Raw genomic sequence first — 23,531 nt, forward strand, 5'->3', positions numbered from 1 at the left:
ACTAACTTCCCAATTGTAATTATTTGGACTGGGCTTAAGGTTTCCATCTGTTGGCATAATGTAAAATTGTCAGATACATATGGGACTTTTGATGACCTGTAGTTTGATCTAAGTACTTTCACTTTTGACCGAGAACACAAGGGTATATCCTCACTAGCAAATTGGTTCTGCAGAAAAAATCATCCAGGAATGAAAACTTGCATTTACAAGAAAGTGACACTAGGGGGCGATAGTAGCACACCAATAAACGACTGCATTAACAAGTTATTTTTGTGTCCTTATCCATAAGGCTTGTTGTTGGGTTATATGGACTGAAAAGCAGAAAAATAAAGTTATCCGTTTGTAAGTAAACACTGAATGCCAAACCATGTGTTTCCATGTACTTCCAAGAGCAGCTGGACTTTCATTGCCTCAGAGAGATGATGACTGAAGTAGTACTTGAAATCCTTTCATTCTAATAGTATCACAATTTAGGACTTCTTCCAAGTAAAAGTTATTTATTTCAAGTCTCACCTTTGGTAAAAGCACAGAAGTATGACCAGAAAATGTGCTTAAAGTAGGCTATCAAAGGAAAAGGAAATGTAATAATTCAGGAAAATGTCCCCCATTTAGTATAAATTCTGCTCGGTGTTGTTGAGTGTGTAACAATGTGCCATATGTTATCGGATGACCATGTGTTGGATATACAAAGTAGTTGCTACAGGCAACACACAAACCTCAAAACTTAGTGTAAAAAACACTTCAGAAATGATTAAAAAAAAAAAAAAAAAAAAAAATTAACATTTATTAAACTTTCTATTTTAACACTTCAATTACACGGCTACTTTTCTTCGACCTGTGAGATCCCGGTGCTTTTAATAACACTCCCACGTACACATCCCTGAACAATCCTAATCACAGATGGCATGAGACAGGTGTGTCACACCATAGTTAAGTGTCTGAACGATGGTGATACTAGTGTGTCATCGCCATATGTGACTGTCATCAAGTAGATTTGCTTCATACTTTGGGGGAAAAAAAGCATATTCTATGCATCCATGTGTTTTATCGACCAAGCTTTAAAGTCAGTTAGCGTCAGTGTCAAGCTGGAGGCTTCTAATAAGCTAACAAGTCACATCTCGCCCGTAATGTGTACATATGTTCAACAAGGTTTTAGCTTTCGTTTCAGGGTTATTAACGCAGAATAATCAAGCGTAGTGGGTGACTGTTACACTCTTGATGTGGCTGGAACTCTTTCTGCGGCTTCTTCAGTACAAATTCTTGGGTTCTTCTTGAAGGTCAGATTTCAGTGTGCGTTCTGGAAGCCGAATGCGAATGAACTTGTTGAACATTTTTATTAAATACGATACAAAAAAAACAGCTGAGCCGCGTTTAAAGATTACCAGCTTTCTCTTTTTATTGAAAAGCTGTTATTTCAAAGGAAAGGAAAGTGAGAAAGGTAAATATATTAATATACTGTAAAACCAGAATAAGGAGTGGGAAAAGGAAAAGAAAAAAACAGTACATACTTGGCATAACACTACAGCCACTGAATAGAAAGAAAAAAAGATAGAAAGAAAACATTCTACAGCTGAACGTTGAGCCAGTTGTTTTCTCGTAGTCCTTATCTTTTTTATTTGCCACTCACCAAGCCACAGCTGTGAGGGCACAGAAAAACATTTAAGCAGACCCTGAGGCGGAAAAGTATTTGCAAATTCCTTTATATGGTTTATTCTGGCCTACTTTGGGAAATTCCCCCCCAAAATACCAGAAAAAGTTAAGACAATTACAAGAAAAATATTTCAGTGTAATTTAGTACTTGTCCATAATTCTCCATTTACCTCTTTCAAAATTCCGCCTGTCTGGGTTGCCAGAACATTGGTGAAAGATTTACTATCGTACTTGCAAAAACAGTTTGGCCGTAAAAGTGGTATTTAGTGTTAAAGCCACTAATGTGGTGTTCTCACGCTATGACCACATTGTCGCACTGCTGATAACAACGATTGTTTACTGTAATCATCCATGGCACAAATGATATTTACATTTACGTGATTAAAACAACGGCATACACGGAGTGTTTTTGTGTGTGTGTTTTTTTAAGAGTCCATTTCTTAGTGATAACCATGAAGGATTGGAGCCGCCCAAACTATCCACAAACCACACAAATTATCTAATGGAAGTAAAAGACAGTCTTGAGAATTTGGCCCATTTACAACAAAATATGAAAGAGGTCTGGCTCAGACCCATACTGCATATCTACACTTAAAAGTACAAAATAAACTAAATCCAAAACCTCTGCTAACATTACTCAATAATATGGTTAGAACGTACTTGGCAAATATCCTCCAAATTTCACAAACTTTGCAACCTGTTCATGTGCTAGACACGGTTCCAAAACTAGTCAATGACCCGAGGCAGAATGGCACAGCGTCCCGATTCTATGAACACACACCCCAGCATCTATGCCACACCGGGGGGATAATTCAAAGCTCCCATTTGTCAAATGTGGCAAGTCATTCTCTTAACACAAAATATTTTTTTTAAAAAAAGTCGGACATTAATCATGAATACCGGAGAGAACAGTGCACGTCTTATGTATAACTGAAAGCAACCTGGAGGATCCAGCTGAGTGAGCCTGTGTTGTAAAACCAACTCAACACACAGGGGGAAAAAAAAGCCAAAGAAACACAGCCCACCTGTCTGTTCCTGGAGCCACTCCAGCTGGTTGGGCGCCAATATTCCAGCACAATTAATGAGTAGACTGGGAAAAAAAAGGCCAGACCAATGCTTGATTTAATCACCGGTTCCCACTTTGTGATTTGGGTTTTGTAGCGAAGGTGAGTATTATCACTTGTGGGGCCACTTCAAGAAATATATATCTGCCACTCTCACTGCCCACCCCCCCCAAAGACATACCAGATGCCCACCTCTTAAGATGCTGCGCTCTAATAACACTTGCTACGTGTTTTCACATCCTTTCTCCGGCCTCAGGGACAAGCCTGAACACATGTTTGGAGAGAGAAGATGTGTGTTTTGGATAGAGCCATAACTATTCATTTTGATGGAACCATGTTGTTTTTTTCCTTCTACTGCTTTAGCAATTCCCTTTCAAACCCCATGTCTCTCTCTCTGCTGACCTGCTAATCCCACCAACCTCAGTCATGATGTGGAATGAGATGTGACGACAAAGGAAGACACACAATAAGCCACAATCACCACTTCTGTCCTGCTGTAACAGGACACAGAACACGTACAAAAGGCCCCCCCCTTTTTTTTGACAATTCACATTTTTTACAAACCACAACAGTGATAGCACGAGTGGTGTGACTTACACAATGCTGTGTCTGCTTGTGTCCAATCATTAAGTGCCATTCAGCAAATCTCAAAGGAAAGAAGCTGACTAACTCTGTAGCGACCTTCAAAATGTTCTTGTCTTGTTTTGAAAAATATTGAACATCTCAGAGAAACCCAAAATTAAAACGTTTAAGACTCAGGAGTTCACATTACGACTGACCCATCCCTTATGAAAATGAATGAATTCACAGCTGTGAATTTATAGAATGAAGACCTAATCAAACAGAGAAATCTGCAAAATAACACAAACAAATTGAACTACCAAACTCAAATATAGCAGGATCTACAATGGTAGACCGACTTCCAAAGAACAGTATGTACATAAAATTAAAGTTTTTAAAAAAAGAGTAGCAGAAATCAAACCTTAAATTCATGACATGGACAAAAGTGAGAACTACTTTATCTATTTAGTGTTTCTGTCATTGGCAAACATAATCATTTCATAATCACTCTCCCACAAACAATGATCACCCTACTTTGACTTATTGTCCTCTTCCTCTTTCTTGGTTCAGAAACTGTAGCACACAGCCACAGAAAGTTTGTGACGTCACTCCCAATGTGATATTCATGTGATTGACAGCTAGGGTACAGTCCTCCGACCTTATGTGCGATGGTCATTACCAGTGGCTTGCTGGTTTTCCCTCTTCGTTAACACACCCTTTAAGAAGGCCAAGTTTGAACACAGGAGCCAGTTTTATTTAAAGATTTGGAAATTTCCCCGATGATAATAATAATGATTTCAGGGTTTGATGCGACAATCAACAAACTCAACGAACCCCAACCTTTCAAGAGTTCCACTTTGTGAGCGTTTGCGTCTCTTTGCACTCATCTCCCATCTCCTTGCTACAGCACAGTGAATAAGGCTTAATTGGTTTTTATTGGAACAAAGTGTACAGAGATTAGATTCATCTACAAGAAACTTGAAGCAGATGTGTCCCTGCCTCTTAACCCCTCTCCCCTGCCTTTCCAAGCTTCTGATAGCCTCTAATATTCTCCATAAAGTGTCCCTCAAGACTGTCCTTGGCAGTTTGGTCTACACTCGAATCTCATCGTCGTCGTCATCCATGAAGGTGAAATCTCTGTCCCCCTCCCCGCGTGGCGAGCTGTACTTTGCACTGTCCGTGTCTCCGTCGTGGATGTGGTACGGAGCTTTCTCCTCATTGGCTGAGCCGGCGCTGGACACGGAGCAGCTATCCACGTCGTGGTGGTTGTTCCTCGTCTGGAGTTCCGGGGTGTAGGGATCCACCGCGGGCTTCTGCTGGTACATGCGAGGTGGCCTTGCGGGGGCCTTCTCCTCCGCATCGTCGTCATCTATGTGGGGGATGTGGGAGGGCGACGCGCGGCCCTCGCTTCCCTTGCCTTCTTCGTAGCCCAGGTCGTCCTCCTCGTAGCCTTTCTTGTTCTCCATCACGCTCAAGATATCCCCGAGCATGGAGGGCCCCAGGTCGATGTGGAAGGACATCATGGACTCTGCGTGCTTCATTCCGCCTCCCCTGGGCATGGACGGAGGCAAATCCGTAAGCTCGCCGAAATTACGCTCGTCGAACTCCGCGTCCAGCGTCGCCATCGCCGCTGCTCCGTTCACTGGCTTGCTCTCGATCTCTTCAAGCTTCTTCATGGGGCTGGAGGAAACGCTCTTGGTCATTTGGTGTCCTCTGTTAGTGTCATCCTCGTTAAGGTAAGGCATGGATATGGCGTTTTTCACAAAGTGAGATGAACCACCAGAGGGCGTCGTGTAGTCGTATTTGTCCCCCCGGTTTACTGACTGAGAGCGCTTGCTGCTTCTGAAGGTGCGGGACAGTAGACCCGGCTTGGGGCCCGGGGAGCCCTGCTTTGTCTCCGGGGGCTCCCTGGGAGGTTCCCCTGATCGGGTGCTAAGAAATGAAGTGTCCCCAAAGGCGTCTCCACCCCTACCGACATGCATGGTGTGGCGGAAGTCCCCCAGCGGAGCGCTGATCATCTCCGCGGTCAGGTCAATCCGAGACCGCCGCTTGGACTGGGCGTTCGACAGTTGCTTGAGAATAGGCATGATGGCAGTCCTCTTTCTTATAATCCACAGACAGAAATGAAGCTAGCTTCTGTAGGAGCTTTTTCTAGAATTCTTTAGTATTGCTCTGAGATGTTGTCAAAGGGAGTATTATTCCAGCCGTTTACTGCGTGCAGCCATTCTGGTCCTCCAGGTCTGGATTCATCTTACCACTGGATCAGGCTGTGAAGAAGAACATAGATCACATTAGTACTTGTGTAAACCAAACCCAGCTAGGCACCTTTGCAGGCAATGTGGAAACATGGAATATATTTCAGGTAGGGCTGTGCTAAAATAAAACAATACGGCAAACATTGTGATATTTATTTTTGGGATATCGGTATCGTATCGTCAGCTCCGAAAAATCGATATTTTGAAGAAACAAAAATTAGTTTTAAATGAGTTGTGTACTACAACTTCCACTCCTTTAGATGTAACCGTATGGCTTGCCTCAAATTGCCTGGGTTTGAATTTGAATTAAAGTTTTGAATTAAATTGGTCTGACTCAATTTGTCTGCTGAATTATCCATATAATGCAATGTGAAGTATTAAGACCATCCAGATCATACACAGCAACTTGTATTTCAGCTTGGTTTTTACATTTTCAGTGAACTATGTGTTTAATATTGCAATATGCATCATATCGCAATATATTGATATGTCATATCGTAACCCATGTATTGCAATGTGCATCGTATCCATCTAGAATTCCTTGCCAATACCCAGCCTTAATAAAAGGAGATGAAAAGGTGAAAAATTACTTTAAATGCTTCTTCTTCCAAAGAGCTATGTTTATTCAATTGTCAAAGTATGGAGAGTTTTGCTGCCAGGACTTTAAAATGAATTCTCACCTCAGTGGTTCTAAACCAGAGAGAGCTTTTATATGCAGACGTCTGGAGGAGTGTTATGTAATGGTAAAGAAAAAAGCTTTCTGATGCAAGGTTCACACATCACCTTCCTCTGACTTTATACCAGTAATGATGCCCTTGGTGAAGTTGACCGTGGCAAAATAAGTTTCCATTCAAATGTGTTCTTACTTCTGGTACAGTTTTGAGCTCTTTCTAAAAAGAAACCTTAATAGGCTGCTGTAGCATTCAGTTTGTCAAGGGGGCCGCTGTCACTGCTTTACTTCAGTTTCCATTTGGGCCCCTGACTGTTACATAACCAGAAAGACACAGGATACTGGGAGCCAGAGCAGTTCAAGCTGGTAGGAATAAAAAGAGTGAAGAAAGAAAAAAGAATGGAGTGGAACAGCTTTTCTTCAGCACGGATCAACTTACAGCACAACTCTGAAAGTCCAGATCTGCTAGTTTCTGTTCCAACTCTCCTATCATCAACAACAGATCAAATATTTCCACCACTAGCTCTTTATGGTTTTCTCTCAAAGTCGGCTCTTCTCTCTTTCAGCCTTGAAGAAAACCCATTAGAGAATCTTCTAACAAAATATTTTGTTCTGCGCCTATTGCTGCCTCATTTGATCTGTTTTTCCTTTTAACTGAACACATATCAAGGGGCAAATCCCAGTACATTTTTCTATCGTCTCTGGTGCTGTAGATGGAAGGCTTTCTAAATGCGAAGACAGCAGGGTGCTCTTGACTTAAGGTCCTTTTGATCCTGTACTTGTAAATTATCGTTGACACGGTAAACCGATAGTATGGCTTATTTCAGCACAGACAAAACTTTCAAGTCACCAGAGACTCTAAGCCTTGAAACATGATCATAAGACAGAAATCGAGTGGAGGAGGTTTAAACACCCACTTACATGCTAGCTAACAGTCCACTAGCTCCATGTGTCACTGACATTAACAAGGGTTTCAATTGTTTTTAGCCAGACAGCCCTCCCATCATTCTCGGTGTTTTCTAACCAACACTGCAGCCCACGCACTAGGTCAGCATGCGTATCCCCGCCTGCAGTGCATGAATGGGGGCTTCACTCAACAATTTTCCAAAGCAACGTCACCCATGAAAACATTTGCATCTCTGACAAGAGCCCATTCAATTGGAAAGGCAACTGTAGCACTAGAGGGAACAGAGAGGGGCTTGATAGATGATAAAAGCTGCTGCTGGTTTTTTATTGTTCACTCCCTTTTGAAAAGAGAGATCATCACCCAAAGAGAACTGTACTGTACCCTGTGCCAAGACTTTTTATCTTTTAACAACTTCATTCAAGATTTCTTGGGTAGTTCTGGTGATGAAATGCACTGTTCGCACAACACAAACAGGCAGCACAAAAGAAGGCCTCACAAAGAGCAAATCCAGTAACAACAGTACTTGAAAAGTGCTACTGTAAAAGCTATGCGAGTTCAAGTTCACACCCTTATATGATACAATTGGAATGGCCTTATTGTTGGGAAAGAGATTTAAACGACTGGATGCCAAATTTTAAGATTCTTGCGCAAAGCAAACAAATGTCAACAAAGCCCCTCCGAGCAGGTTCCTATTGGTTGGATGGTGTGACCTATCATTGGCTAAACCCTTTATTACTTCATGCCTATAGTGCAAAGGCCAATTAGCATCTGCTGCACAAAAGGCTGCTGAATGTGTGACTGACCACTCGAGACGACTCATCAACCAACATGTTCCTCCCCGCTGCCCATAGTTTTGTATGTCCCTATGGCAACATCAGAGCAAAGCACTGGCTAACCGAGCAAGCTTCCTGTCTCTAAGCCGGGCCGGAGACAGAGAGAGAAAGAGATATTTTATCCCCTACATGGAGAGATCAGCTCATTCAGATGGATTAACCCTTCCTGGTGGCCACATGCAGGGCCAAGAAGACAAAGTCCACAGTACGGTAGGTGCAAGGGAATGCTTTTGATGTGCAAGGTCACTGAAAGACATTCATCATCAACATTCAATATGTCAGTGGGTGGGTGCTCGAATATCAAAAGGTGCAAACTTCACACCTTAAGCCATTCTAGGAAATGGCCCATTTTATGTCTATTGGGGCCCCTTGGTGTTTGATGAGGAATGGCTTCAAACCTCCCCGTGATCATCAAGCCCCTATTATTGTGGGCATGACAAAAGATGAGGTACGGCCTGCAGGCAGTCCTGTCATATGCAATTCTAGCCTTTCAGTACTTTTAAAAAAGATAAATCATGAATAATGTCAGTGTCATGTGCATTTTACTGTTTCAAAATAACATTCCAGGGCCCCTTTTGAAGTAAAAAAGAAAAGGAAAAAGTGATTTAATGTTAATATGCATATAAAAACAGAAGCTGTATTAAAAGTTGTTTCACATCCAGACGAGCATTCATGCATTTCTTTGTGGTTGTTTTGGGAAATCCACTAATGCTTTGACCAAATATATGTAAGGCTTTGAGGACAACTCCAGCCCATGTTTATGTACCAAGCCTGATCTTATTTTAGATTACAGAAAATGAAAAATACCAATTATATGTCTAGGTGCAAATAAATGTATTCCGTTTATCTTGGAAGGAAAATCTCATACAATCCTTGGCTGATCATTGATTAGTTATGAAAAAATTGTAACCAATAGAAAAACAAATTAAAATTGATGGACTTTTTTTTCTTTCAATTTGGAAAATCTGTATTATTTACTCAATTGTAGAAGGGTTGTTGAAATAGAGAGGACTTTGTGGACTATTCCAAAATTATCTGTATCTTGTGCTTTCCTTTATATATGGGAAGGTAAAATATGGATTGGAATAGCTATTTGCTGGTGTTGTTTGATTTTGAGACCGTAGGGAGAATAATATGCTCATAAACAAATAAAAGTAAAAATGCTCTCTGACTTCTGTGTCTAGTTGGATAGAAAAAGTTATACATGCTAATACATTGAACCGAATCTCAACCTGGTCACCTGGGATTCCAGTCTGGCCTGCATGGCCCCCATCACACACACACAGTGAATTCAGCTTGGGGGCAAAATTGCATCTCAGTACTCTTTTAACAGTCTCATGGAGCAAGACAGAACAAACGTTTAAATCGAGAAAGTATTGCCCCAGTCATCGTGCCAGCCAGTGACGAAGGCCTTTATGTAACCGAGCTCTCAAAGTGCCACATGACTCCGGCTCAAACTGAGACAAGTGGTGACAGGGGCCATGAATGATTAAGAGGATCTTATGTCGCTGGTAGAGAGTCAGACGCGCTCAGAATGACATCATAACAGCCAGCATGCTCATCAGTGTTCAGTCTCACTCGTGTAATCCCACGGATCACAGGCGCCATACAGTCCCTCAGCTATCCCATGCCACACTTTCTCTACTCCCACCCAATGAACGCGGATGCAGGCTTGGGCTGCTCACCCAATCACAGCTCGGCTACTGGCATGTTAAACCAACAGGCAACAGCCTCCGGTTTATTTTGGACTGCATTTAAATTTTTCAATAGAGCGACGGGGAAAGAGTGTATCAATTATTCACAAGGTGGAAGCCTCCGTGCAAGAGTTACAAGGACTCAGACGGAGGGTTGTTACGCAACAGTTATGAAGCCCCACAACAACTGCTACTAACAAGGTTAACTTGATTTCTAAAGGATATACAAATGCAAATATGATTAAGACAATCTGCATTCTGAGTTCTTATCAAAGACAACAGTGAGCGTATCATCACCAAAGGTTTATCAATGCCAAAATAATAATGTTGTAAGAAGTTGTTAAATTGTACAAAACTTGCATGGGTCTACCAATGCTTCCAGGATTGTTACTCTGAGTGTTCTTGTATACTCTTGTATTTTCCTAGAACTTCAAACTTGCTTTTGGCTGGTATGCTTCCATATCCTAATCCAAAATCGAAGTTGTGAAAGCAAAACCTTTCGTCGTCACTTTGCGATTCAAAATACAACAAAAGGACACTTTTAAAACCCTGACACCCTGCCGCCTGAGAAGTAAGAAAACCCTCTCCTTTGTTTAAACTTGAACTAGCCAGAAGCTCTTCCCTTGTTCAATCCTATTGTCAGCAACATTGATATGCAAATGAATATGTGTGTGACAGCCAATGCCATCTATGAAACTTAATCAATGAATCAATGGGAGCTGCATAAGAATAGAAAGTTCTTAACTGACAAAGATGGTTTGCAAACTTCTATTTGCTCCTAGTTGGTGAGGCCCATAACCTCCGACCCAGGCATCTGATTCCCACGGGGCAACTGAACTAAAATAACAACATGGACCCAGTCCTTCCATCAGTAGTATGCAGTGCTACACACAATTTATTATATATTTGCTTAGGATGCTTTGTAGCTATAGTAAATAATGATAGGTCATCGGTCATTTGATTTATTTAGATTTTACTTCACCATAAGTACCATCGTTAGTGGCCAAGCACAAACACTTTTACATAAATGAATACAAAACTAGCATGATTAAATATGACCACAAAATGTGCCAAAATAAAGGATTTGGGGAAACCTCATCAACTACGTATGAATCTGAGGCAAAAGCCTCCTTCTCACTTAACTATTCTCAAAGTTTCCTCCAGTCCAACATCTATGTATTGTCCTTGACTCACCTTGCAGCTTAACAGGAAACACACTGGTTATGTAGCATACAAACTAAGCGTTGCTAGGTTAAACAAATAGAGTGAATCAGAGGGAGGTCTAAAAAAGGTGTTACTAAAGCAGTCCCATGAGACATTTGAAGTGATTTTCTATACAAGTATGCTGAGACCGACGCACACTCCTTTGTGCTTCCGTTCTACAGAAGGAACCAGTTCTTCTTGTTCAACTTCATATCTAGTCTCTCGGCTCTGAGGCTAATGCAGTATGACAAATGGCCGAAATATCTTAAAAACACGCAGACAAAAGGATGGGAACGTTAATAGAGGGTGCAGGGCCTCGCCAGGCATGTGTCAAGGAGCATGACCGATTTCACACAGGTTTAACTCGGTCTATTAGGAAGTCTGATCCCACTGCAAACAGGTCCAACGCATGAAAATGTAAACACACCCGGAGCGCTCCAGGCTTACTTATTCAACGCTCACACATCATGGGTTTTTCTGAGAGGTAAGCATCAACAGTGCAGGTTAGACTGCCCTGATGCATCTGACCAGTTGCAAAATAGGGCAAAAAGTTGAACAAGTGAACATCTTTAAAATGGCCTGACCTAGGAAGTCTCAAGTCAAGGTCCACTTACCACATTTTTCCAGTGACTCCTACCACAACTCACAGACCTCTTCAGCAGAATATTTTCATTAATAATCATTAATATATAGTTTTATAATATCAGTTTGAGGAAAGATGTGAGTTGTGCTTGTAAGCTTGAGAGTCGCTTGTGTTAAGATGTTGTGTTGTTTTAAAAAGCCATGAAAATTGTGCTAGACAATGCACTCCCCATGTTTATTGGAACTTCAGGATGAACAGAATGGCGTTGGTGAGGACGGTTGAGCGCAAACAAACTTTATTTATTTAAATCATAATGATATCTCCTCGGGCACGTTTTAGTATCTCAATTAGCAACTTTTTCAGTGTCAACACACCTGTATTTGCGTGATGTGCGAATGCTGTAAAAAAAACTGTGCCCTTGAAAAACATTGGTTTGCATATAACAACCTAATAATTTGGAATAATAAAGTTATATAATTTTGGATTTGCCACTGTCACTTGACAACATGTGCCATGCTGGAAAAGTGCATCAACAGAAGTCTGAGCAACAGTGTTTATTCAAATGGCAATAAGACGGTGGTGTCATAAAGCACCTCAAACAGACCTGAAACAAGCAGCAGTCTGGACTTGTATAGAGGTGAGGTGTTCTGATCTCTCTGATTAAGTGCTGTATCTGCAGAAGACTGGCAGCATTGTGAACGCACTTCTTGTTCATATACAAAAAATGCTTTTGGAGACAAGTTTGAACAGCTGGGCCAGGAAAATATACCTACATCAGCAGGACTGGTGCCCAAGGACAGGCCCTCTGTGTGACTGTGTAGAATGTAGTGTATCAGCCTCCAGGGCCCCAATGCCACACACAGGCAGAAACACAACCACAGGAGGATTAAGGGCAGTGTGTCTGACATGAGCCATTAAAACCAGCATGCCCGGGCTGGCCCTCTGCACTGTGTGACAGCCGTAGGGACAACAAACACCTCACCTCCGGTGGACCAAGAGAATACAAGCAAACCAACCTATTGCCCCACTGGCTAACCCTTATCTGACTGACTACTGTATCCTTCTCATAATTATTTGTGTGTTTTGTCCAAGACCCTGTTTTGACGCCGCCAACACAATCGCCACGTGACTACATATTGAGTGATTTTTATTTATTTAATCTTTCCAAATCCTGATAGCAACCAGAAGCAGACAATAGGCTGCCATATGATTCCTCTGTTTCCATCCAAGCTGGCCCTTTTATAAATCCATTACTCCAGCATTTAAGTCGGACAAAGCATTTGGTCCAATACTGGGTGGGCTGCCATGCTTTCCTTCAGCCATAGAGGGAATAGAAGATAAAATACCAACATGTTTATTGATAATGAGAAAATTTCAATGCCCAAAACAAATCTGCTGAGAATTTGTTTTGGGGTGGAAAAAAATGCCCCCTCCTTTATATATTGTATCCTGACAAAATATTTGACATTTCCCATGTAAGGCGACAATCCTGCTGGGACTTTTAACAAAAAGATGATGGCACAGATGGAGGTAGTGAGGAGAAACCCAGCTTCAAAAGGGGTGGTGGAGGGTGTCACCATATTGGATTCACTCAGTCATGGCCGCACATCGACAGACATTCTTTCACCGTGTCCTGCATGAAATTTACCCAAACCCTCATTACTGCGCCAGTGGAGGGATTGTGTGTGTGCTCAGTATTGTGTGTGTGTGTTCGTGAGTGTGTGCACATGAGAGAACATGTCTAATTAATCAGTGAAATCCGCCCCATCGGTCCCTGACAAATAGAGAGCATTCACGGCTGGTACCAGAGGGCAGGATCCCAGCCAAGTGGTTGAATCGGACCGCGCAATGGATGCTTCTGGACGACAAAACAAAGCAGAATGTTCTACTGAGGATAGCACTAAAAGAGACAAAATGCTCTGTAACAGCATGGGGGCCAATGTCGCCAGTTGGCTTTGGGTTTATAGCTAACGAGTTCAAATAGTTTACAGGCCCATATTGGTTGCTATTTTCCAAAGCAAGATGGTCAGACGAACAGAAGCACTAACAAGTTGCCCAGAATGAGACCTTTGGGACACAGAATATGCCAAATCACCAAAAAGATAAGACTTTACAAAAACAGTAGAACACACACACACACTTTGGTGAGATCAGCAGGAGGCTTCTCAGTATGACTGGCCGCGAGATAAGCGGACCGTTTTCTGCACTGTGTCAACTTCTCAACGGCTCCTGGCCCTTTTTTATCAGCAGCCTCCCCCGCTGAAGTCAAACACACAAACAGACTATTAAAAAGGCCTCCGGCTTTCGAGTCCTAACTGACAAAATGACTTAATAAACCCCCACGGTATTTACTTTAATGACACCACACACGGCACACAACAAAACCCTGGCAAGACAATGGAGACAGACACGACACAGGCCTCACAAAACATGCCCACTTCAACCTGATAATAATGGCCATTCACAACAGCAGTCGACAAGCTGAAGAATCCCACAACAGGACGATGGAGAAAGACTGGAGCGCATGCCTGCTCGTAAAGCACACTGTTAACGTAATTGCTGCCCTGCTTGATTTACCTACAGCCACGGTGATTTGGCTAGTGCTGTGTGTGAGGAGGACATGTCCCCTGTGAGTGAAGTTTTTGTGTGTGTGTGTGTGTGTGTGTGTGTGTGTGTGTGTGTGTGTGTGTGTGTGTGTGTGTGTGTGTGTGTGTGTGTGTGTGTGTGTGTGTGTGTGTGTGTGTGTGTGTGTGTGTGTGTGTGTGTTGAGTTCTTCATGACAGTGACTCTGGAGGAATTTCCAGCAGGGCACACAAGGATTGATTACACTTCAGCAGCTCAGCTCACTGGGAAAGAGCTGATCAGTGTGTTAGCTATACTCTAATAGGGCCTCAATATGAGCACTGCAGCTACGCTCATATTAACAAAGTCAAATAAGCATACAGACATAATTAGTCAATGAATAGCTTTTGATAATCAAGTAATAGTTTATGTCCTTAATAAAGCAAACATATCAAATAAAAAAAAATAAAACTAGCAAATCAGGCATCATTGAAACAACATATATCACATGAATCTTCCAAAATAAGGTTGATTAAAATGGCAAATCAAGAGAAGTCTCAAAAAACCAGACCTGATTTTGTCAAGAAAAGTCCCTGAAGTATCATCCGTGTCATCTTACTGCAATAAAACTTTTCTTTGACTTGGTTTAGCTTTCACAGTGGCCGGGTTATACTTTCATTTACTTATCAAGCAACAACTCTGATTTCTTGGAAACTTAAGTCGGCATGCATGATGTTTTCATAAGGGCGGCGCATACAGATAGTCTGGTGTGGCTGTGTTCACCTGGGTGGGAACTATGGGTGTGTAAACGCATCTGAGTGTGTGTGTGTGTGTGTGTGAGCTGAACAATTAGTCTGAAGTCCATCAACAGCTCGCGCTCAAACTGCCGTAAAAAGGGTTCAAGGGTCATCAGAGAGAGTGGGCCTCTCACAAACATATGGCTCAAAAACAAACACACACACACACACACACACACACACACACACACACACACACACACACACACACACACACACACACACACACACACACACACACACACACACACACACACACACACACACACACACACACACACACACACACACACACACACACACACACACACACACACACACACACACACACACACACACACACACACACACACACACACACACACACACACACACACACACACACACACACACACACACACACACACACACACACACACACACACACACACACACACACACACACACACACACACACACACACACACACACACACACACACACACACACACACACACCCACCCTTTTAGTGAGACCCAAATGTCTCTGTAACCGAGGAACCAGCGATGTCAAACAGAGTACAAAAGAGGAAAAAGAACACAAGACAAAGCTGAACGGAGGAAGAAGGGAACCAAACCCTTTCGGCACTCCCAAACCACATGCATACACCTATAAAAGGAACACAGATAAACACCCACACCATAGGGCTTAGAGGTGACCCACATGAATGACACCCACTATATGAACTTATTCCCATTCATTTATCACAAAGAGGCAACGGTCTGAGATGCCTATCGAGGTAACTTTTCACAACGGCCCATTCACAGGCAATGTATTGCTGACCTGGAAATGTCCTCTAGAGGCTCGGGCAGGAAGATGTGTGTGAGTCGTTATTCATAAGGAAACTGGCTCCTTTCACAGGATCCTCAGATAACCATGATCTGTGCCAACAATGGCTCATTTGACTATGTTGTTCCCATGTCCTTAACTATAGTTTTCCGGCACGAATATGTCATCTGGTGGGCAGGGAGGTGACCACAGCTTGGCCAACAGTCCCCCATTGTATTTTTTTAGTCCGCTTGACAGAGAAGCAACCTGTGTCTATGTGTCCATACACAGCCGCAAAACAATGAGGAATCACTGGACTGTAACTGACTGACCAAAGCCTGGACCAGAATGACCAGCTGCACACCCCCAGCCATGTGTGTTTTCAGCGTATGACCCAGTCATAGTCGAGTCGACACATATTGCTCAACCATGGCCCTGCTGCTATGGTGATATTGTGTCAGTTATGGGTGGAGGGATTCCGATATGGTTATTTCCTTATTCCATTGAGGTCAGCGTTAGCTTTGCTACAGATGGCAGAGCTGAGGGAGTAGTGACTGGATGTTGGATTTCCATGGAAATGTAAAACAAAGACAGGCAGGTCCAACGGGTTTCTTATCAGAATATTTCATTTACACAACTCAGCCGATAAACCTGTTGGGATTATACTGTGTGGTTGACCAGCTTCAGTTTTTGGTCCAACAAAACATTTTCTAAATAGTTCAAATACATATGGGGAGGTGAGAAAATGTATTCTGCTTAAGAGGGTGTTGTCGACTTTTCTCAGAAACCCTATGATATAGGATATCCTGGCATTCGTCAACCTCATGAATCACAAGCTCATGTTTCTTGTCTTTCCTGCCTATGTTAATTTTATCCATTCAGCTTTCCAAAATGTTTGAATTTAAAAAGGGCACTCTACTGATTAAAATACTAAGTTGTTGTTGAATAGGGTTGCCTCAGCTTGGCCTTGGAGACTACTCATTTGAAACATAAATCATTAGAAACAAAGTTTGAAGGATGTGGGGGTGTTTGATGGGTTAGGATGATTGTGTGACCCATACAAAAGGACTAAAACTCAAGATATCAGTTTGGCCCATATTCCTTTAAATCTCATGAAAACGCTTTACAAAATCACTGTAAGAATACTTAGAACAAATCATCTGAAACATTTTTCTTTAGAGTCTGCCTCAAAGACATTGCAGAAAGTAGTCCACTGGAAATCCCTGTAGATGTAGTTTTGTTTTATCAAAGCAGTACAGGGCTTGTGATCCTTGAAAGCCATTCAAAGTCTGGTTTCCCCTGATCTTCACACTTTTGAGTGATGTTATGGACAAAAACCGGAGTAAGACCCAGGTTTATGAGACTTTAAATTAGGCCCACTGATACGGAAATGCAACCAGGACCTTATCACAGAGTCAAACCCAAAAATGTATGACACTGTACCAAAGTATGTTCCTGTGATCTTGTGTATTGTAATGAGAGAGGATTCCAGACGATGTGAGTTGGACAGGTGTGCCAGCTGATGATGGATGTCGATGTTGTTTCTATGGCTGTCAGAAAAAACACAGAGAATGTTCCAAAACTTTCGCAACAAGCCGGCCACGTATCAGCTTCAATGGAACTGCCCTCCTACCTCAGACCTGATAATTATCCTAACTGGTTTAACAGCTTGTAACAATGCTCTTCAGGGCATAAACAAGGACAGGTGTTGCTGAGAGAGCGATGACGATGTGCTTCATATACAGTGAATCTTAATTGATAGTGTTATAAAAAGCTTTTTTTGGGGCACATGTTTAGGAATAATGGCGTCGAACTGTCGCTGTTGGTGTAAATGTCAAGTATTATGTCACAGTAAAGACAAAAACTATGTCTTGTTACCTTCCTCCCCGATGGTCTTTTTCGACTGCCAGTAACCAAAACAGGCACGGATCTGAATGATTACTCTTTGGTTGACCTGGGTGTATACCAAAAAAATCGCCACGATCCACAAAGGCTGGGAACCACAGAACTAAATCATGGCATTTTTCTGCTCTCCCGCTCTTTTACAGATATGGACTGATAGACTTTGAAGGAAGAGGTCCAAAGTTCAGCGGAAAGCCTGTGGACAATCATTCACGCTACTGTACTGTTCAATTTTACTTTTAAGTTCTGTTCAAATATTAACTCAAACAGCCTCAACATGATTTATCCTGGACGCTCAAAGACCTTGTTGCTTTCTTTATGGGTGGGGCTGAATCCTGTGATTGTTTGAGACGAAACAACTCTCCCCAGAGATTTCAAAATAAGCCTTAAATGCTTTTCAGTATTAAGCTGTATGAAACTACACATCCATCACCTCTTAAGTATTTGCCTTTATAATAGAACCGTTTCCAAAGCTATAGAGCTCCCACACTATATTTATTTGAATGACATTTCTGAAAGTAATATTTTCCTACAAGCAGCTGCCATTTTGAATCTGACTCAAAGTTGATCTATTTATGGTGACGACTAAAAACATTTCCCCCTTTGCTGTTTCTCTAGAGATCACAATCCTTCCCCCCTCAAAAGTCCAAATATCTCTCTCAAAACATGCTAAAAATAATAGAATTTTTTTTATCCCTCCCCCCCCAACATTATGACCTTTTTCACAGGCCATGTAAATGCAACTACGCTATGCAGCAGACCAAATGTCAGAACGTCCTCCCATCATTCCCTGTCGGTCTCCTATGGGAGCCTGGGATATAGGTGGGTGGATTACCGAGCCCGCAAACCATTTACATAGGCATTTCCTGAGCCGTAGGACGCAACACAAGAACATGCAATATACTGTACGAAGTTATCGCATCTGACTCCAGTTCACTCGTTTCTATTTCTTCTCTCATATAAAAAAGGGACATCGGAAGGTTCCCACTCCACACACTACAGTCTGGCATCCAGACACACACAAATAAAAAAATACTGACTCACTGTTGATTCACGAGAATAATGAGTTGCCTTCCACTTTAACTAATGTATGTGTGTTAGACTTGCCTGGAGTTATAGTGTGTCGATGAGAAAGTAGAGTGCAAATGAGTCTAAACTGCCTTATTCCCCCAACCCCCACTCCTGCACGCCCTCTTTCCAGCAAAAAACTGGAATGACCTCAGTGCAGCCTGAGTCGGGCAGGTAGCCAGCTTCCTCACTACGCAGCAGCAGCGGCACAGTATCCTCCAGACCAGAACACACTGAAATAGCCTCCATTGCAAAAAAAAAAAAGCACAGTCAGAGATGACACACACACACACACACACACACACACACACACACACACACACACACACACACACACACACACACACACACACACACACACACACACACACACACACACACACACACACACACACACACACACACACACACACACACACACACACACACACACACACACACACACACAAACACACAAACACACACACACAAACACACAAACACACAAACACACAAACACACACGGTACTCCCCTACCCTGCCCTCATCTCCCCTGTGACTCCACATCACACACAATAGATCTTGATAGAGAGATATGTGCCTGGCAGTTCTAGTGAAGAAAAAACAGGTCTGAAGTGAGCGTTATAATGCAACACTTTTTCTCAGTGGAAAAGACACAGTGAAGCAGAAGGGCGTTTGGTTGGAAAAGTGGTGTGACTCGACTGTGAGTCTGGCTTTGGCCTAAATCGCTCCAGTCATATCTAAAGCTTTAGTGTGTAACTTTTGCTGCGCCCATGAGGAATTCTGAGTACAACATTGTCGGCGCATCTACATGAGGTATGCCTTCAGTGATCACACATGGATTTTATACCTTCTGCTGTATGTCCAGGTTTTCTCTTAGCTGTTAACAACTGAAACACATAGGCTTAATCAACTCTGTGTCATGTAATTTTGCGATGGCTTGAATGTAACCGACATACATTTATGTAAAAAAGTTACACACTATAGCTTTTTGTTTGTTTCAAATTGCCTAATTTCTCTTCCATATGCTTCTGCGAATGATTCGTCTGGACAAAAATGTCAAAAACTGACAAATCCTACGGCTGTTGATAGGGTGTGGTTGTGTACGTATGTGACAGAAGGAAATGGTCAGAGGGCAACTGTCATGTCACACAGACAACACCACAAAAAGCCAAGGCCAATTCGTCAATACACGTCCTCTTACTTTAGTCCAGTCCGATAGTTTAGTTTACACAAGCGGTTGATGATGACAGACGGCAGCGAGGCAGGGGGATTAAAAATAAATGAAAAGAGGGAAAGTGAATGGTGTGAAAAACGGGCCTGCGGGCTTTTAGGTGAGAGCCCTGTTAAAGTCAAGCAAGCGCTATACGGCCTTCAAATCAAGAGCATGATGAATGAGGGGCCGGCCAGGTATACAGGGGCCACGGTGGCAATTCCAGAGTAAATTACCCAGGTAATCGGGCGTGATGATGTCCATGAGAGGCAAGTGCCAGCCAGGTCTGTAAACACTAAACAACACAAACAGGAACACACACACTCGCTAATGAGGCCGGGAAAAGGTGAACAAGCGTGGGAGCGAAGGGGAATGAAGTGAAAGCATAAGCAGCCAGCCGTGTTTAGTTTGTTTAGCTCTTGGTAGATTCCCAGATATTCCACTGGTAAATACAGCGTATTATGAGAGCATTAATCTTACATAACTGTCCATGCCGCCAGATCAGACTAAACATGTACGGTAGCTGAAAATAGTTATTCGGGATAATAATATTATAGACCCTGCATTGCAACCTAGTTCCCACTAGTTTAGGCATCTATATGTGAACTGAATCAGTGAGTTATAAGTGATGTTATATGCGAGTCCAGATGTCTGTGGAGAATTGGGGACTCCCAATCAGAATAGTTTACTTTCACTGTTACTTAACCCAGCAAATGAGCCCTTTCATCAGCTTGTTATGGTTTTCGCCTGGCCTCTTTAAAAAACGGCTAATTATGTCATTTCATAATCAATTATACAAAGCAGGATTTCTTGAATGGGTGCTCTGTGTAAAGTTTAAGGAGCTTGTGCGCAGCCTTATTGCCATCTAACCCTATCTGAATGCATGGTTTCATCTATTCTAGTTAGTTACATTGATGAGGCTTTAAAGATCTGGATCTAGATAGGCCTGTACCATTTTAGAAACACATAATACACTGTAAAGCACATGTCTGTCCCCGAGAAGACATCTCCATTAAACTGAAGTGGTGACCTGTGGGCTATTTTGTTATGGTTTGACCTTTCTGCACCAGTCGTGTGGAGGAGGACACTGGCAGATTGACGGCAGTGCGCCCTGTTGGTGTCCCCCCTATTAAGGGTCTAGGTGGGAAACTGCCAGGCGCAGATTTGACATTCAAATGAGATGCAGATTGTGTTTGCTTCCCACCTACTGTACGTCTGTTCCCTGACCTCACAGAGCAGTCTAAAAAACAACACAATAGTAGTTTTATAACACTGGCTACAGTTAAAGGCCTATTTCACCGGTGGGAATATGAAGGTGTATTGAATTCCCTACCTTTCTCTTTCTGTGATGTCACAGAAAGAGAAATGTAGGGTTAGACAGTGAGACCATAAAACACTCTTTCTGCCTTTTCTCAGGCTAGGATGAACCAATTTCAATTTTTGTGGCACATTTATACTACATAGGATCTCAGAATTCAATACACCTTCATATTCCCACCGGTGAAATAGGCCTTTAAGACGTCATTGATAAAAACGCTTGGATAAGTTTGATACAATGAGAAAGCCTAGCTCACTCAACAACTCTTAAACAATAGTTACATATATTAAAGAAGTGTTACCTTTCTTTGCGGTTCAAGCGAGTGGGGAAGTTTCGGGATATATTCCAGTCAACTTTCCGTAAACAAGGGAGAGCGGAGGGTAACAAAAATACTATAGGAGAGGCCTCTGCGTCCCTGTAAATTCAGTTTAGTTTCCTCAGCGGGAGAAGGCGTAGAGTTGCGGCAGGACAGTGCCCTTGTTAGTGCTCCAATGTCCGTTTAGTTTGCATCTGTGTGTGGCGCACAAAGCAGGCCCTCCCCCTCCCGCCCTCTCCCCCTCCCCTCGCGGGCCCGAGAGCACCGCCCCCCCGCTGCGGTTTAAAGGGACAGAGACCCATTTATCCACACACAACCACACAACAATAGGCTCAACTTCAACTTGGTGGGGCTCCCAAGCTTCCAAAGCTATCAGTCCTTGGCTAATGGCAATGAAATAAGATCTTCAGACGAGTCTCTAAGGAAAAACACACAGCAGTAGGAGACCTGAGGGGAGTTGGAGTTCAACGTGTTATAGAAATGTGCTTATTCACATTCTTCTCTAGTTAGAGAGAGATATAGGGGCCTCCTGACCTGTCAAAACAATAACTTCAAATGTAAATCTCCAGCTGAGAGGTCAGAAGACTTAAAAAAAAAACCACAGTTCACATTCAATCCAAAGTCATTCATCAACTACTGTATTTACATAATGAGATCCTATGTGCTGATTGTGCTCACAGAAAGCGTTCATACACAGAGCGTTGCTCGGTCTTCTTTTGATGTTGTATGAAGTGTTATAAAGATATGGTGCTTTTTGTGACAAGTTAAAACCCAGGCTAGTTCACACATTCACTTGTTTACCTGGAAATGTTAAAAATAAAATATGCATTTAAACTGGCAGTGGCTGTATACAGTTATATTGAATAACCCCGCTCTTTTCCATTCATGTAGCAACACACGGATAACAACCTTATCATACAGTACACACATGTAGTAGCCTGCCTGAAGTAATGCATTGTGTATTCATTCAAAATTCCCATTTAGAAAATGTACAGTGAGTCATGAGCATGAGTCCATAAAATCCAGCAGGAGTTCATGTTTTTCCCACTTGCAGCATTAGGACAAATGTACTGCAAAGTAGCCCATTACTATGATTAAACATTCGTAGACGTATTGATTTATAATATCACTATCGCATAATAGCCATTAAGGTAATGAGGGTAGATTCGGTTGCCCTTTACTCCAATTAGTTCTGACAATTTTCGGATAACATTAAAAACGGCCTTTCATTTCACAAACACAAAGCAAATATAGAACCTTTGATTCATAACCCATTCAGGTCCCTTAACAATGAGCTTGTGCCTGTGTATTTGCAGTAACATTCATCTGGTCCTCAGGTGTGCAAACTTGAACTCTTTTTCTGACGCCCACCTGTCTATCAAAGCCTCCTTCGCCCTCCTGTACATATCATAATCCCCTATATTATTACACGATGGACCAATTAGTGGTTAAGAATTTTTATAGCAAGCTCTGTCTAGGGCTCCTTCAGAACTTCAGTGAGGCAGGAACACAAAACGTTAACGGTGCATTACCCTTGAGGGGGGCCCCTTATTCAATTATTGCTTCCTCGTGTGGCTTTATGCAGTACATTATATAATGCATACAATCTGGAAAGGCTGTAGTATATGAAAATAGGGCACGAGGGACACGTTTCTATAGGAACAAATCACAGTGATGAAAAATAATTGTGACCAAATATCACTTCATCCAACAATTTCAGCAATTAATGTCAAATTTTTACCCAAAACTGTGGAAACGTGTGTCCACCCAAACTCTATGAAAAGTGAGAATGAGGATGACTGAAGTAAAGAGACTTACCAAAATGGCTATGTTAATTTTTCTTCTTTTTCTTTCCCCATAGTGCACATTAAGTCAGGCACACATTTAAGCATCCACCAAACAACACATTAGACATAGCCAGGCATTGATGAAAGGCACTCATGGAACATCCCCTTTCTCACATTTGTATCCTTTCTCCCACTGCCAGTATACGTATATCCTCTTCAAATCCCCAAACTGCACCCTCAGCGAGGCTCACAAATGAGGCAATTAAATTCAGGGTTTCAAACTCCCTTTGAACTACACCTTCTGTCTGAAGCCTTTAATATCCCAACTGTGGGTTTCTCTC

At 42.3% G+C, this 23,531-nt stretch overlaps 1 protein-coding gene across 1 annotated transcript; it reads right to left on the reverse strand.

Moving 5' to 3' along the window:
- Positions 1-1,376: 1,376 nt before the first annotated feature.
- Positions 1,377-21,564, reverse strand: cdc42ep4b (CDC42 effector protein (Rho GTPase binding) 4b). Its single transcript, XM_080048589.1, has 2 exons — positions 21,389-21,564; positions 1,377-5,542 (listed from the first exon to the last, which is right to left on the reverse strand). Exon 2 carries the CDS (start codon positions 5,360-5,362, stop codon positions 4,367-4,369), a length of 996 nt encoding a protein of 331 aa, XP_079904715.1. The 5' UTR covers positions 5,363-5,542; positions 21,389-21,564; the 3' UTR covers positions 1,377-4,366.
- Positions 21,565-23,531: the final 1,967 nt, after the last annotated feature.

This window comes from Ammodytes marinus (assembly GCF_949987685.1).
Source record: "Ammodytes marinus genome assembly, chromosome: 20".
In the NCBI taxonomy this organism is placed as follows: Eukaryota; Metazoa; Chordata; class Actinopteri; order Uranoscopiformes; family Ammodytidae; genus Ammodytes; species Ammodytes marinus.

Coding starts and splice junctions, on each gene's coding strand:
- cdc42ep4b (XM_080048589.1), bottom strand. CDS start 5,362: ATGCCTATTCTCAAGCAACTGTCGAACGCCCAGTCCAAGCGGCGGTCT.